Here is a 17,600-nt window from a genome sequence, read left to right as displayed (position 1 = left end):
TCTGCCCACTTTTGTAGTCTGTCTAAATCTAGTTGCAGCCTCTCTCTCTCCCTTCAAGTATGTCCACCTCGCCCCACATCTTAGTCATCAGCAAACTTTGACAACGTGCTTTCAACCCCCTTGTCCAAGTCACTGATGAAGATGTTAAACAGTGCAGGCCTGAGGACCAAGCCCTGGGGGACCCCACTGCTCACATCTCGCCAGGTTGAGTACAACCCATCCACCACTACTCTCTGGGTGCACCCCATCAGCCAATTTTTTACCCATCCATCAGCCAGGCCAGAACAGGGGCCACCCAACCCCAGGACTCACAGGTAGAAGTTCCCTGTGAGACCTCTTCCAACACTGCTTGTGGGTACAGGAAATTCAAAATTTTAAACTGAGGCTGACAGGGAGAGCAAAACAAGATGTAGTCCATGACCTATTATTTGCTTAGTATTTGTTGCCCATGGGACAGCAAAGGTTGGGAACTGCAGCACTGAGCCTGCTTCTGTTGTGTCACAAGGCAGAGGCCTTGCGTGCAGATAAGTACATTAAAAAAGGAACATCCAAAGAACTTGGAAGCATGTAGAACAGTGATACTCAGACCCTGCTTCAGCTTATTGCCAGATGCTCTTCATAGAAAATGTTTTCAAAGGTTTGGAGATTTTTTTACCGCATGCACTGGGTATGTCTTTCCTGCAACCCTGAATAATGCAATGCAGGCAGCCAATCATGGCTAAAACTAAAGAGGCTGACTACTTTTAAAGTATTTTCCCTGTTATACAGAGCAAATGTTAACTAAAGCACTGATGTTCTTTCTATCCAGATGGAGGGTGTTTGCTACTGGGGTTTGTTGTGGCTCTTTGGTTAACACAGATGATTCATGTGGTTCCTGAGCAGGCAATGGGAATTTGGGGGGGCATGGCCTCCTGCAGGATCTTAGCAGCAAGAGGGTGAGTGCTCTGCCTCTCTAGCTACCAGCTCCTACTGCATACCCCATGCTGCAGCTGGAGCTAGTGCTGCAGCACAGGGCACACAGCAGCAGCTCTGGCATACAGCAGTGATTGCTGCTATTGCCATATGCTCCAGGTCAGAGTCATTGCTGCTTTCTAGTGCTCCGGGCTGAATCTGACCCACAAAGAGCACCACGGTCCAGATCTAGCCCAGAGTGCAAGGCAAGTTTGACACCCTTGCCCTACAGGTCTTGCCACTTGAACCATAGAGCATGTTACTAGTGTGGAGGACCCAGAAAGTGCATCTGACTGGTTGGTTCCCAAAGCCTTCCACTGGCTTAAGCTATACTCCTTAAGCCCTGAACTGCAGTCCCACCCCACCCCACAGTCTCTCCTCTCCTATTTGTTTCTCTGTGGCTTCTTCAGTATTGTCTGCAGTCATGGATCCATCTCCCAGTCCCATGGCAGCATGTCCATTAGCAAGATATGTTTCCCCAATTCCTCCTAGACTCATTTTTCCTGCCAAGTCACAGAAACTAACTCACCAGCCAAAGCCTCTAGGACAGGGGTAGGCAGCCCCTGGCACGGGTGCCAGAGCACACCACACAAAGGCATTTTACTTGGCATGCACGCCTCAAGGCAGACAGCAGAGGAGGGACTGGGGCTTCACTGACACAACAAGGACTAGGCCCTTCGCAGCTCCGCCACCGTCTGCCCCAGCATGCCAACATCTAACAAATCGAGGTTGCAGGTGTTTTTGGTACTCTGTCCAAAAACAGTGCTGACCCCTGCTCTAGGACTTAAATATTTCTCTTTTTCCTCTAACTCTCCTCCTCTGTCTTATCCAATTCTGCCTTTTAAGTTGCTAGGTGCTCAAGGCAAGAATTATATTTGCCTTACTCAGGGGCAGAATGAACAAAGAAATGCAAAAGACTTGGGGGGCAGGTTTAAAGCACAGATAAGAGCAAAGCAAGTGAGCGTTTTAACATTTCCATTTTAATGTAGCAAAATGGGTGTCCAAAATAGATGCACGTTGTAATGGCATTACAACCTTGTACATAGATATTTTTACCAAAGCAATTAAAGAATTAAACAGTTTAAAATCTTAAGCAGAAGAAAAGACTCCTGATGAACCTCAGATTTTCACTACAGTTTTTAACCTAGAAAAGATGCAAAGAATGGTTACAGCTTGAAAGGTTGTATAGCAAGACAGACTGAGAGGTTGCTGTTCACACAAAATTGGTGGCAATGGCCAACACTTTGGAGAACTCTCCACCTCGCTGCCGCAAGATAGAGGGAATGGGGGTTTTTATCCTAGTCCCTGTTGGGTTTCCGTTTTCTTCGATGAGCACCACGTTGTTGGAATCAAATCTAGGAGTCATACGAGGACCAGGCATCTTGTGCCCTACAATTAAAGCCTTTTTCTTTTCTCCTTTGATAGCCAAGAGAATCTTATCCCCTACTTTACCAACTCCAGTCTTGTTATACACATGGATGCACTTGGGTGGCTGGTGGTACGGAGTGTTCCCCAAGGCACTGTTGTCTACCACTCGTACACGGGTCAGCTTCTGTACTGCATCACATGCTCCAGTGAGGCTGGCAAAAGAGAAGCAAGAATACTAGACAGGCCTCCTCAAACAATCCTTGAGGATCAAGGGCAAAGAACTGGATGGAATCAAGCTGTTATGCAAGTCACTGATAAGGAGTCGGCAAGAAATACATACCATATTGTTGACACATCGACTACATTCAAAGCATTCTCTAACAGCCCGAGGCCACTTTGGGCTTTGCATACACTTTAAAAAAATACCAAACTTACAAGGGCCATTCTGCTCTGGAATGCAGCTATAACATGGTGTTTTGGGGGCCCACATTTACTGGGTCTTTTACTAAGTCCAGGTAAAGTACATCCAGTTCACACACAAAAGGATTTGGGTGTTGGTCAATACAAGGTGCAGTCTGGAGATAACACAGCTGAGGGGGATTCTTTCATACTTGCAATGTGACAAAGGCTCAGCATGCTCTCTCTCTCCCTTCAGTGCCTGTGACACCCCACTGCCTTAACACTCTGCCCTCAGTGACACTTTCAAAGTCCCACTGTCTGTGCACGAGTACCATGAATTGGACTTTAACAGACTATTATCTTCATGTTGGTCTGTAAACTCATCAGGTCTGATCTGCAATAAGCTAGACCAATGGCAGGGCAGATTCACAGAGTAAAAAGGAATCATATTCACTTTCCAGAGCTGAACCTGACTTTATGGTACTTTTTTGTTCTTTTATCCAGATGAGGTTTTCAAATACCAAATTTGGAACAGCCGTGTTCAGAGAAGACACAGGCTCAAGTCTAGGGAAGCATTTCATCACGACAGAGTAAGGAGCAGCAATCAAGTTGACTTGGACTCACCATCCGCTCATACTGGTCCAAACACAGTATTGGACTAACACTAGGAGGGTATTCCCTGTTGTACAGTGTCCCTTCAAGAAGTTCAGGGTGAAGATACAGCCCATCCACTCAGGCTCTCTCTAGAACAGTGGTTCTCAACCTTTTTGGACTTGAGGCACCCCCTCCATAGCTTCTGTGAATTGAGTGGCACCCCACTTCAAAAAGTAATTTATATATTACTGTGCTTACCTCCTCGCAGAGGAGCGGGGGACTGTTCAGGCAGACAAGCCTGAGTGTACACTTATCTCCTCAGTTTGCAGTACCCTTCAAAGGATCTGGCATCACCCCGGTTAAGAATCACTGTTCACAGATCATCAAATAAGGATTTCCACAGTAGGAAAAACACAACCAACCTAGGGCCTTCATTCCTGCTTGAACATGGAGGATTTGTGCACACAGGCAACTTCCCTCCAAAGGGGAGACACACAAATTCCCTCCCACCATACATGAAGGGCAGCATGCCCATGCGCATGTTTAAACAGAAAGGGACTGTTCAGAAAGTGCAGCGAGGAATAAGCAGACTTAAGAGGCTGTATGAGCAGCTTCTTGCACCCACCCAGAGCATGATTAATATCAATGAGACTTCATATATGCTCAGGGCCCATCCGCAGATTTAATCATGAACACGGGTTAGATTTGCTTTCAAAGGGACTGGTAATTTCATTCTCCATTCTGCCATTTGTAAAAATACCCTAAAGATAACCCACAGGTAGCCAAGTACAAGGCTTGTCTACATGGGAAAGTTAAACAAATACTGGCTATGGTATAAATTCAAACAAAGGGTTATACCCATGACAAGGCCTCTCTTTTATTCTAGGAGAATGGTGATTTTTAGATTTAGCTTCTGCAGCTCTTGAAGAAAAAGGTAGTGGGGAGATATGCACAGATCACTGACACGCGCATCTCATAAATGTTGTGTCCTACAGCCCTTGGCCATGTTCAAATTTTGGTTTATTGCTACAAGGGTTAGGAAGGCCACCCTTCTCCTTGTACTGAAAGGGGAAGTATCAAGTCCACTCTATACGGAAACTGTATTTCCCTAATCCAGGGCATGTATACTGAGCCTAGAAAGAACAGAAGTGGGTATTACATGAATGACTATTAAATCAGTAAGTCTGCTCAATACATTGAAATCCCTTGCCAAATAAAGTCCCAGACTTGTCAGACCTGTGCTGGTTAGGGTGGCCATCATAGAGGACATTCTGGTTTTCTGCTACTCTGTCCTCTACTGATACAAAACTTGACGCCTTTATGTTCTCTGTTTTTCTCTTCAAAAAATGAAGTTTATAAAATTTAGAAGGTTTGAAATGCCTGGAACCAGGGATGGGCTCTTTAATAATTTAACATTTGAAAAAAAACCTCTCGAAGGGAACTGTTGAGATCTGACGGAATAATTTTTCAGTTTTTTAAAAAAATGTTCTTCTAAATACTGAGGATTAATCCTGGAAAAATTCAAAAACACATGACTGACTTTTCACTATTTAGTACTAGGTGCCTGTCTCTCTACCTTTTGCTCAGGTAGGAAATTAGTCTTCTCTGATCCTGCAATCAACTAGACACAGGAAGGTGCTCACAAACAAAAGCACTGGTGAGAAGGGCTTCTCTTCCCACACATCTGATTACCCAACCAGGGCCACTGTCAATATTGCTTTTTGATCCTCTAGCGTGAGGTTCAAAGCATGTACTGTTATGTTTGGATTGCCTGGATTATTTTTATAATCCATAAAAATTATGCAATTAATTTTTTTCTCTAACACAAATTTTAAAAAAAGCAGAAATACTATATATTATGTTTGAATTACGAGGATGGCCCTTTAGAAGAGGGTAATCAGTTTAAAAAAGGATAATCAGTTTTTAAAGAAGTGGGTTCAGCGAAAGCTATTCATAGTGTTTGAAAGATACCTGAAATGTCGCTGGTTGACTGCTCTGCTACAGTGGGTTAGGAACAACCCCAGTCGTCCATTCACGAGAGCCATTGGAATTCTGGTACAAAGCCCTGCACAGGAAACATGAGAATTATGGACTCTGGAAATGTGTCAGTACTGGTTTCAAAAAAAGAAAAGATAAATCACAGGCTGGAATCCAAGTGACACATCTGGGGTATGCCACATTGAATCGGACTAGAAGATCTACTAGGTCCCTTCCGACCCTAAATCTATGAAACTATGAATCTGGCTGCATACATAACTCAAGTGCTAACAGTATCCCCACAGCAACAGGCTTTACTTGAATCTCATGGTCAGTATAATTCAGAAGCACACAACACAAAGGTGTGTTCAACACGACTGCAGGGCAGTTTTCTACTTAACGGCACAGAGCTTTTTTGGATAGCATTTTCCCTCTTTGTGTGAGCCTTGTAGTTTTTAAACCCACTTAATAATGAATACAAAAAAAGGCTACTTGCTATACAAAATGAAGCTTAAATGGACTATGGTCAGCAGCGCTTTAAATCTGGTTAAGCAGGGAACATTCCTCAGCTTGTTTTTAGACTCCAGTATTATTTCACAGACAAGATCTCCTTTCTCTATGGTGCTCACAGAAAGTCTCCTGTTACTTAAAAAAGTTCAGTTGACACAGTTCTGTGTAGTAATGCTATCCTGTGTCTTTGCAGCGTGCCAGCCACATTATGGCCCTGTGCTATTAGAGTTGGGCATAAATTAACCAGATACCAAAATGCATGCATCAAAACGAGACTCCCTGACTTCCTCCCAGGTTAGCATTTTATGTGCTTCTGTTTGTTTGTAGCTTTGACCACAGAATGTCAACTAAATTGCTTCTAACAAGGTTACCTTCTGCTTCTCTCCTTTCCAGAACAAGCATTAAAATACAGTTACTACTACTTGTCTCTCTCAGCCAGTTCTGATAAACTTAGGAGCAGATTCTGACCTCAGCACATATTAAAAGTCCATCTTGAAGGATCTGCCATGGCAGTTCTGCACCAACACTTGCAAAGCATAGCACATATTCTTAAGTACGTGGCAAATGGCCTAATAGCACGTTGGCATGCTTTGAATAAAGAAGTTAGTGACACTGACAGATCATTACTCTATGGAGCCAATACCAAAAATAAAATGTTCAGTGGAGCAACTGAGCCTCAGGTAAGTTAGATGCATTTCTTGAAGCTCTGCTCAAGCTCTCCTCCACTAAGGATGTCCTCCCAACCAAAACAAAGCAGCCTTTTTACAGCAAGCTAGCCCCTTTTGAAGCTAGCCCCTGTAATTACAACAAATTAGCTCCCTGGCCATAAAGTCCTAGGGGAGATGAGACCTCAGATTTTATCTCAATGTAGCTAACCCTAGTCAATGCTACATGAAGGTAAAAACTGCCTGTGCTTGGTCTCCACCAGTATTTTAGAGTGATATAGCTTGAGTTGCCTTGATGTAACACACACCTCCTTTGATAAGGAAGATAGCCTTTGCCCCAGTTTGCAAACTCTTACATATGTGCTTGACTTTAGCATGTGAAATTAATGACAAGCCTCAGTGTCTGAGGATTACTTTCATTCATGTCAGGGCCATGGACCTTTCCAGAAGACCTCTATGAGCAAAGCTAGTGCCTACCCCATGGTCACTGTTAGACTCTACACCCACTATCCCCTGGCTCATGAAAAACCTAGGTCTGATGAATGACTGATGGCTCCTGAGACTGGGGGGGCACCATGGTGGTGAGAGGAGACTACCCACAGATGCCGCATCGGTGCTGTTGAGCAGGGAATGCCCGCAGATGCCAGCATCAGCCAATTTTGGGGGGGGCATGTGCTCTCCCCCAGTGCTTCCCATATGCATCACCTATGCCAGAGCTGTCTCTAACCTCAAAGTCTCAACATGGCATGAGGTTAACTAGTCCACTGACCCAAAGTCTCTTCTGTCCTGCAAACAAAATGAAGGAGGTTCAAGAACTATGTTTAATCAATAATTTGACAATGATAAATTGATATTCCATATCTGTGACAATGATAAGCAAGTTTTCAGGATAACAACATGAAAAACAAAAAAGAATTTTGATATGGCTGATAACAGGAAATCCATATTAGTAATAAATAATTAATCCTCAAACCCATACAGACTCCATATACCATGCAGCAACCCCTTCTCCTTCCGTATAACATTCCCTTGGAGCTGAAATGCCCCCATAATTTGCTCAGTTCATGGAGTGAAAGACATATTATGCTGAATCTCTGTGCTTAATATTACATGAAGAGAAAATGGTATCTTCAGTTAATGCAATTAATGTCAGCAATTCCAAATTTTCCAAGGAAAGGCAGCTCCATTTCAGAAAGGGTAATTGGGCCACTTACAGGATAAGTACAACTTTTTGGTGTATTGCCAAACACTTCTGAAGCTAGCCCCTGCTCTGATTCACTCTTTTATGGCCTTGACAAAGTCACCTAAACTATTCTACCCTGTCTGAGAACCGTAGATAGTGCTAAACTCAAAGGGACAGATTATTATTTTCTGTCTATGTTGTACTATGTAAATACTAAGTATTGAAAGTACATTTTGGTAGTCATCCAAAACACAAAATGACATCTCACCAACTGTGGCACAGATCACATCATCAACACCTAGCTTCCTCATTTCCCAGGTAGATGTTACACCATGTCGGCAAATCTTCTGCATGACCCAGAAAGAAAGAGACAGGATTTGGCACATGCTACTAAAGAGGTAACTGCAAGGTGAGGAGAGGCAAATCAATTCACTTAGTTCTTCTCCATAAGTTTGCTTTTCTAATCTCATCTCTGCTCGTATTTCAGGGCTGTGGGAAGGAAGAGGTCCTTCCCAGCATTTCTCAAGCAAGATACAGTGTAAACGCTTGGGCAATTCCAAGAACCACTCATCTGGAGTTGGTATTACCCAATAGGCACGTGAGGACACTTTATAATATCTGAGACAGGCAAGGGAATGTTTAATATTTAAATACTAACATTCTTCTGCTTGCTAAATCATTCATGTCAGGCTCGAAGGGGCAAATCTTTGGAAAGTTCTGACATTTTCACCATCTTCATCAAGGTCACTGCCCAAAAGCATGGCCTGAGACTACCACTGAACCAAAAAACAATGTAGTATACAGCAGGAAGTGCTTCTTGCTCTAGAAATGATGGCAACACTCTACAAAGCAACACCTCTAGCTCTCCCTTGAGGACACCCTACCTATCCCAACCCACGTGCCAGGTATAACTCAAATGCACAATCCAATTCAAAATAAGTTTCAGATAGGAAAGAAAAAAAAATCAGTTAAACAAACATTCACTCTCTAAAGTGACCCAATTTATATTCTACTGAATAAGTCTGAAAGTGTAATGCAGTCTGACCCCACTCCAGTAGGTTTTCAGCAGATCTACCTGAAGTCCAAACACTACACAGAAAAGAGGAACCTTTCACTGGTCAGAAGGTGCTGAAGGTATTTATGCATTACACCATTTTGAAGTGCCAGATTAAAAGAAGCACTTTTCCATAGCAGTTAAAGAGGTTTTAATACTGCAAAGTTAAGTGGATATCAGCAGCACAAATATACTGCAGTTCTGGAAAATTTCATACCACCTAACAGAGTGATGGGCAACAGAGTATTTCAGGCTAACATACGTGGGCAGGGTTGCCCCATTTCACTTACACAAGGTGAGGACGTCTCACCACTAATAACAAAAAGCAGCAGGAACTACATCTGCTTACTCACAGAAGGAGCTGCACTGTCCATGAAGTGCCAGAAAGCGGTCATGTACCTTCTTTGGGATTCAAACAAAATGGGGGCACTTCTCATTCTCTTACATTACTCCATCCTAAAGTGACCTCTTCCTCATGGAAGCTTAAGCATCTCTGAGTTGGCTAAGATCGAGCATTGGAAGTATCTGAAGTCCTGGACTAGAGTCTGGGATGGAGGATGCTTGCCTGTAGTATCTGGGGGCATCTGGGCTTGGGGCTCCACATAGGATGCCTGCCAATGGATTTGGGAGTATCTGAAGTCGCAGGGCGAGAACCTGGGACAGAGGATGCTCACCAGTTGTAGTGCCATAGTGTTTAGAACGATTGAGTTCTGCCTGCAAAAATCAATATGGTTTTTGGAATGATTGAAAAGATCAGTTGATACAATTTGGAACTGATTTGACCTGGAACACGAAATATATTAATATTAAAAAAAAATCTGAGTCACTTAGTCTATAAAAGCACATCTCTACCCTGCCTCCATGCCTCCTTTCACTTTAGTGAGATAGTGCACATTATCCCACCCCAACTCCATTTTGTGAACTAGAACCTCAATGTCCTCTGCAGGAATGTTCTGTACAGTCACCATTACCACTGCATATCCTATGTGAGCTACAGCAATATGACTGGAGGTTCTGCAAAAACTGTTTACTAATGGCATATTAAGTATTAAAAGGGAAAAAAATAAAAGGATTTAGAATTATTGTTGTAATACTTCCTTTAGTAAATCCACTTTGAAAGAAACACTTTCTTTAAATGGGTAGATTCAGAAACAGTATCTACTCTCAAGCCACGGTCAATGTTTGTGGTTCCACAAATGCATTTTCCTTTTTTTTTAGATTTCTGCCTGGCCCCTGCTGTACATGAAAACCTGGCACAGTACAGGTGAAGAAAAAAACCTGACTGGCTCTGCAAAGCAAACAGCAAAACTAACTATAGAAAAATTCCATCAAATGTGCAAAATAAAACCCCTCTCAGTTTGATGCAAAGAAAAAACATCTTTAATTGCTCTCAACCACAGTGATCTTTCCTGAATAGTCAAATAGCAAGTAACAGGATATGGGTTCTTTCTAACAAAGAAATTGGGAGAAAAAACAGTCAAATTCTGAGCCCCCAAAAAAAGAAATGTGCAATGGGTCCTTCATTCATCAAGAAAATGAAGGAAATAAAGATTAAGACAATATGCACAATGCAAGCTATCTGAAGCAGCGGTAACAGGTTGGAGGTTTATTTATAGCATGTCTGCCAATGTGCACTGTACGGGCCAACCATGAGCTACAGGGGCTCAAGTAATTCACAGTTTTCTCCATAAAGGAAGATATGTGATTAAGGGCTTGTGTGTGTTAAAAATACAAGAGATATTCATTACAATGGTATAATTGGTTTTACAATAAAGACAGGCTGAGGGGCCAAAGATTCACATGGAGGAAGTTAATTCTTCTAGAATTCAAGTTTATGAATAGGATTAGTTATTCATCTGTGTATCTAGTGATTCAAGGTAGCAACAGAAACACCTTGGAGCTGGATTTATTAATGAAAGAAGGAATAATTCCACTCTTACAAATTTCAAGTGAAACTCACAAAAGGTGATAAAAGATAGTTAAAATATTCTCAACTGAAACCTACAAGATTATTTTTAGAAATACGGGTATCTGAAAACCTTTTCACAATACACTTCTCATCTGTCTAAGATACTTAAGTGGCCCTCATTGTTAGGGTAGTTAATCTTTTTAATATATTTATCCACACATCACTCCCAGTAAGAAGGAAGGAATTATTCCCTTTTTAGGAATGAGCTAAATGAAACCACACAGGAGATAAGTGATTTGTCCAAGTTCACAATGGGATCCTGTGGCAGAACAAGCTCCCAAATCCTACACTACTGGCCTCACCTCTGGATTATCCTCCCTCACCTGAAGCTTCTGCAACTGCAAACAAATCCAGCCAGATTTCTGCAAAACTGGATTCTCCTTCCAATTCTTCAAAGGGTGTGTGATATACATAATCAATTCCCAAACAAAGCTTTCACCGCCTAAAGACAAACAAGGTCTAGCCAACAAATTAATAATGGCAAATCAGGAAACCAGGGTCTACTCCCGGATCTGCCACTGACGTAGGCTCTCTGTCTTCATAGCATGTGATATGCTTACATTTAGATAGCTAATGCCAGGGAGGTGTACTGGTATTGGTGTACCTGGAAAGTATTCCTAATTCAAATTAAAAAGAAAAAAAGAAAAAAGGAGTTAACTAATTGTCCAGAGTCTCAGTGCAGTATAGCACGGGGATCATCTAGGCAGGGATTGCCTTGGCACCCTGGTAAAGAAGCACTGGTATACCACAATTGTGCCTCTCCACAATTGTTTCCTCTTGCCCCCACAAAGGGCAGACAAGTTTTGTACAATTTACTGGGAAAGAATTGTTGAGTGGCTCAATTTACTGTGCCATAAGAGAACTAAGACACATGTTTTGTCCCTTGGACTTTTGGGGACAAGTGAGTGCTGCCCCAGTGAGGCCACAGTCACTTTGTTATGGCTTTACAGTGGGGTGGCCAACCTGTGGCATGAGTGCAATAAGTGGCATGGGTAGGCCTTGGGTGGTACATGCCTGATTGGGAAGGGGATAGGCAGCATAGTAGGGCAGAGGGGAGAAAGCAGAGTAGCAGATCCGGTAGGCAGGACGGGGCAGGAAGCAGAGCAGCAAATTGAGCAGGGGGGGAGAATAAGAGGGCACTGAGGGAGGGTGGGGGCTAATTTGTGGCACACCTGCAAAAAAAAAGTTCCCCCCACTGCTTCAGAGGGTGGCTGTTCACACCCGCAAGTGGCTAAGCTGTGTGCTCAAACACAGGAATAGTCCCTAAAGTTAGCTCTAAAGCACAGACATAGCCTGACATACAGTAGGTCAATATTTCTCAGTCTTTTCAGGCTGGTGAGGCTAAGACTTTTCATGACCCCCTTACATTTATTAGAAAGTGTCTGTGATCATAAAGCTAAACCTAAATAAACATGTTTTGAGAAGATCACAGAGACTTGACCTTGAAGCATAACAGTATACAGGGAGAGAGATTTCTTCTGCACTGTGTTGTAATATAATTTTTTATGTCTCAGATACCCCCTGGTGGTCACTACCTACATTTTAGTAGTGTCCTAGACAGAGCTGTACAACAAAGATGAAATGTTTGTAGTCTAGAAGCAATATATGGCTGTGGACAGTTATAATTTTCAAGCATTTTAAAATGGGAGGGGGAAACAATGCTCTAAGGCACGCATGAAACCACAAAAAATGGCACTATTTACAATCGCCAGGAAATATTGCATTGGCTAGAATTATCCACAAAATCAACCTAAAAAAAAAACCCAGCATATTATTCACATAATACACTGTTTTAGAACGTCTCACTGCTTACCACAACACAAAGACAATGCGACAATCACTGCAGCCATAGATCACGTGATTTAGAGTTTGTCTGAGAAGTGATGCAGACTAAGTGAAGGTGCCAGTCAGTGAAATGAAAATGTTTCAGTGCCATCTTTTAAGAAGTGAAACGCAATGCCAATACCCTTCACCAATCAGTGGCGAGGGCCAGGGCCACCAGGAAATGCTTCCAAAATTGGCTCTTCGTGCTGCAACCATGCCATACAAAGTACTTTGTGTAGTCTAGGGTCAAGTAGATCCTTAGTCATAATGGTATGGAATGAAAGAGGTATGAATTGTTACAATATAACCATTATATATGCATATTCCTACAGGGATACAAGTGTGACAAAGCCATTGTAACTTTAACCCTGTTTCTTTCTTTCAGGGCTAAAATTATAGCAAGTCGGAGCATACAAACATAAATTACATCATAACAGCTGATGCCAAGTGAACATTATTTCTGTCTGTTAAACCCTAAATGAAATATGGGTAAATTTACAATTGTTTTATTCCATTCATTCCACTATAGGAGCATGCGAACATAACAGTTAAATCAGATTAACTTATACCAGTATACCTGTTACATCTGTCCATGCCCTATTGGAGTCATGCTTGACTACTGAAAAAAAAATGTCTAGCACTGACCCTTTTCATCTCTTTCCTACAACAGCAGAGCTCACTAAGGAATTGCCTGCCCCTAACAATATGTTTGTCCAGCACTGAGCACAACAGAGCTCTGATCACAGTTGGGAACCTGACCGTATTTGTTTTTGAAAGGCAAAGTTATGGTTGCATTAAGTAGAGACATACCCTAATCTTCAGCTAACTCAACCTTCCTGTCCTGCTTAACTAAAACTGAAATCCTAGCTGCTGCTGAAGACTGGTCTTTATGGGCAGGCCTAGGATTTTGAAAATAGCTAAAGAATCTCCAAGGCTGTGAATCAGGAGAAAAGACCAGGAGCAGCTAGTGGACAGCAAAACTACCCTAAGGTTAGCTTTGATTAGTGGGACATCAAGACCACCAAAAAGGAAAGGCTGAAGTGCTCAATGACTTCTTCGCCTCAGTCTTCACATGCAAGGTCAGCTCCCAGACTACTGCACCAGGCAGCACAGTTTGGGGAGCTGAGTAGCCAGCAGAGGTGAAAAAATAGGTTAGGGACTATTTAGAAAAGCTGGACATATACAAGTCTATGAGGCCAGATGAGATGCACCTGAAGGTTGGCTGATGACATTGCAGAGCCATTGGCCATAATCTTTGAAAACTCCTGGTGATCAGGAGAGGACCTGGATGATTGGCAAAGAACAAACATAGTGCCCACATTTAAGAAAAGGGAAAAAGGAAGATCCAGGGAACTACAAACCAGTCAGCTGTGTCACCTCAGTCCCTGGACATAACATGGAGTAGGTTCTCAAGGAATCCATTTCTAAGCACTTGGTGGAGAAGAAAGAGTGATTAAGAACAATCAGCATGGATTCACCAAGGGCAAGTCATGCCTGACCAACCTTCCAGCCTTCTATGATGAGATGACTGGCTCTGTGGGTGTGGGGGACCAGTGGGTGTGATCCACCTTGATTTTAGCAAGGCTTTTGATACGGTCCCCCACAGCATTCTCACAGGCAAGCAAAGGGAGTACAGCTGGATGAATGGACTGTCAGCTGGATACAAAACTGGCTGGAGCATTGGGCTTAGAGGGTAGTAATCAATGGCTCAATGTCTAGTTGGCAGCCAGTATCAAATGGAATGCCCCAAGGTTCAGTCTTGGGGCCAGTTTTGTTCAATGTCTTTATCAGTGACCTGGAAGATGGCATAAAGTGCACACTCAGCAAGTTTGCCCGTGACACAAAGCTGAGGGGGTAGCAGATACTCTGGAGGGTAGGGCTAGGATTCAGGGGGACCTAGACAAATTGGAGGATTGGGCCAAAAGAAATCTCATGAGGCTCAACAAGGACAAGTGTACAGTCCTGCACTTAGGATGGAACAATCCCATGCACCAGTACAGGCTGGGGGCTGACTGGCTGGGCAGCAGCTCTGCAGAAAAGGACCTGGGGGTTACAGTGGACAAGAGGTTGAATATCAGCCAGCAGTGTGCCCTTGCTGCAAAGGTTAATGGCATTTTGGGTTGCATTGGTAGCAGCATTGCCAGCAGGTCAAGGAAAGTGATTATTCCCCTCTATTCAGCACTAGTGAGGCCATGTCTGGAGGACCGTGTTCAGTTTTAGGCCCCCCATTGGAAAGGATGTAGGCAAATTGGAGAAGGTCCAGCACAGGGCAACAAAAATGGTGAGGGGGCTGGGGAACATGACTTATGAGGAAAGACTGAGGGAACTGGGCTTATTTAGTCTAGAGAAGCGGAGACTGAGAGGGGGATTGAAAGAAGTTGGGGCTAAACTGTTCTCAGTGGTGGCAGATGACAGAACAAGGAGCAACAGTCTCAAGTTGCAGCAAGGGAAGTTTGGGTTAGATATTAGGAAGAATTTTCTCACTAGGCAGGTAGTAAAACACTGGAACAGGTAACACAGAGAGGTGGTGGACTCTCCATCTTTGGAGGTTTTAAGACCTGGCTAGACAAAGCCTTGGCTGGAATGATCTAGCTGGGGATGGTCCTGCTTTGAGCAGGTGGTTGGACTAGATGACCTCCTGAGGCCCATTTCAACCCCCATTTTCTATGATCTTAATGCCTCTGGAATAAAGAACACTGAGCCATTAAGACAACTGACTCCCTCAGCTGCCTGAATACTAGTGCCACAGCTGCTGTACTAGCCCTATTTGAATCATATAGGGAACATGGGCAGAAGCCCACAAAGAAATTGCTAGTCCCCCACCTGTTATTAGAGGGGGTCACTAGGTGTGCAGTCAACAGCTTCTAAGGGGCAACAGAGATGGGAGGGGGGGTTAAAGATTGATCACAGGTGCGCCAAGGGGGACAGTGAGGAGAGCACACCAGCCAGCACCCACTGGCCCTTAAGCAAGTCCAAAGAACATGTGGACACTATGCAATGAAACTGCCTGGATGCAGGATAGCTGACACATTAGGCGTTTTTGCTACATCAAGGAGTTTGTGGGCCAAAGCTCACCAAGAAATTATAAGCCCTCTTAAACAGGGAGGCCACTAAAAATGCAGCAACTGATTTCTTGGGACAAATCATAAGAAAACAGGAAGGGAGTGAAGGTCACAGGTTAATAACAAGGGAGCTGGAAAGGGAGATTCGGCAGAATACACTGGCCAGTGCCCACTGACCCTTGAGAGTCCAAGGAATCAGTGGCCAGGGGAACTGCTAGGACACATGAACAGATGAGGGACAGCTGCTGCACTAGGCCTTTTCAACATGCATAGGGGAATGTGGGCCAATGCCCACCAAGTAAGACTATAATATAGCTCCCTTCAGTAAGGGTGGGGGCACTAAGTAAACATCAACTAATTGCTGGGGACAACTAAGAATGAAAACAGGAATGGGAGTGAAGGTCAAAGGTTTATAACAAGTGCTCCAAAGAAGGACACCCAGCTTTGCTCACTGGCTCCCAAATGAATCCAAGGAGACAGTGGACTCCGCCCAGTGAAACTCTGCCCAGAGACAGGCCTATTGGTCACTTCCAAGGGATCATGGGCCATTGCCTACCAAGAAGAAAGGGAGGCCACTGAGAAAATAACTAATTTCTCAGGATAAAAGGAAGGCAAAACAGGGATGAGAATGAAAGTCAAAGGTTTAAAATGGGTGCATCAAGGGGGGGACACCAAGCAGAGCACATGGGCCAGTACCCACTGGCCCTGAAGTAAGTCTAAGGAGCCAGTGGACATAGACTTCATGGACATTTGGGTTGGAAAGGACCCCAAAGGATCTTCGAGTCCAGCCCCCTGCCCCACTTGATGGTCCTTCGGGGTCCCTTCAAGCCCAAATGTCTATGAAGTCTATGTCCACTGGCCCCTTGGACTTATTCCAGGGCCAGTAGGCACTGGCCCATGTGCTCTGCTTGGTGTCCCCCCCTTGATGCACCCATTTTAAACCTTTGACTTTCATTCTCATCCCTGTTTTGCCTTCCTTTTATCCTGAGAAATTAGTTATTTTCTCAGTGGCCTCCCTTTCTTCCTGGACATGGCCCAATGAAACTCTGTTCAGGAGATGTGAATGGACCAGGGACAAAGCAATGGCCCTGCAGTCCCTGGTGGTCACCCCCAGCTAGAGCCTCCGTCCAGGTCAGGTGTATGGCCAGCTTGGCTAGAGCCAGGACTGCCTGGACACAGGCCTATTTGTCACCTTAAGGGGCACGGGCCTAGGCCCACCAAGTAACTTACTGGCCTCCCGCAGGTGGGAGGCTACAGGAAAGGTGGCAATTGAATACATGGGACAAATAGTAATGAAAAGAGGAACAGGAGTGGAGGTCAAAGCTTCATAACAAGAGTACTAAGAGGGGGCACTGAGCAGAGCACACCAGGCATCTCCCACTGACCCTCAAGCAAGTCCAAGGAGCCAGCAGACACTGCCCAGTGCTGCTCTGCTAGGACACAGGAACAAAGTGGGGCAAGAAAAGAGGCCCTGCAGTCCCCAGGGACCCTCCTGCTGCTCAGACACAAAAATCAAAGCAAAGTGCTTCTACCACAGCTAGAAAACCAGCTCCACTCTTAATACAACCCCCCCTCCCATGTGGGGTATGGAGGGGGGGATGATTTTGAAAGTGGGGTGGGGAAGCATACACTGTACAAGAGAAAATATGGCAGCACAAAGGGGAGGGGGAGGCGTCTCCCCAAGGCCCTGGCTGTGCAGTGAGCCGCCCCTTGACTTGGCAAAGGCCGGGAGGAGCCAGCAGGAGGATGAAGCAGTGGAAAATCGGACCCCCGCGGGCACATGCACCGCCTGCCTGCGCTTCGGCACCCCCACAGGGGCAGGAGCAAGGTACCCCCCGTGAGCAGGAGCGGGGCAACCTCCGGCAAGGGCAAGGGCAGGGCAGGGCACCCCCCAGACGCAGTCTAGTGCAAACCCCGCGCCCAACTCCCCCTCCAGCACTTACAGGCCACGAGGTTCCCCAGCAGCGCCCCTTTCCTAACACACATGCGCGCAGAACCCGCACCCCCCCCCCCCCCCACGCGCACCCGCCTCCCCCCGCCCCCC

At 44.6% G+C, this 17,600-nt stretch overlaps 1 protein-coding gene across 1 annotated transcript; it reads right to left on the bottom strand.

Moving 5' to 3' along the window:
* Positions 1-1,909: 1,909 nt before the first annotated feature.
* On the bottom strand, positions 1,910-17,560 carry MRPL14 (mitochondrial ribosomal protein L14). Its single transcript, XM_019527546.1, has 3 exons — positions 17,500-17,560; positions 5,284-5,377; positions 1,910-2,531 (listed from the first exon to the last, which is right to left on the bottom strand). Exons 1-3 carry the CDS (start codon positions 17,540-17,542, stop codon positions 2,165-2,167), a joined length of 504 nt encoding a protein of 167 aa, XP_019383091.1. The 5' UTR covers positions 17,543-17,560; the 3' UTR covers positions 1,910-2,164.
* Positions 17,561-17,600: the final 40 nt, after the last annotated feature.

Source organism: Gavialis gangeticus, unplaced genomic scaffold (assembly GCF_001723915.1).
Source record: "Gavialis gangeticus isolate Ggan-Ray unplaced genomic scaffold, GavGan_comp1, whole genome shotgun sequence".
Classification (NCBI taxonomy): Eukaryota; Metazoa; Chordata; order Crocodylia; family Gavialidae; genus Gavialis; species Gavialis gangeticus.
Note: the sequence above shows the minus strand (reverse complement) of the source record. Positions and strands in the feature narration are given on the sequence as shown.

Bases quoted from the DNA above. Each gene is read 5' to 3' on its own strand.
- MRPL14 (XM_019527546.1), bottom strand. From the start codon at position 17,542: ATGTGTGTTAGGAAAGGGGCGCTGCTGGGGAACCTCGTGGCCT. The intron at 5,378-17,499 runs GTAAGTGCTGGA...TTTCCTGTGCAG, and splicing joins GCTGGGGAACCTCGTGGCCT to GGCTTTGTACCAGAATTCCA. The intron at 2,532-5,283 runs GTATCTTTCAAA...CTCTTTTGCCAG, and splicing joins GTCAACCAGCGACATTTCAG to CCTCACTGGAGCATGTGATG.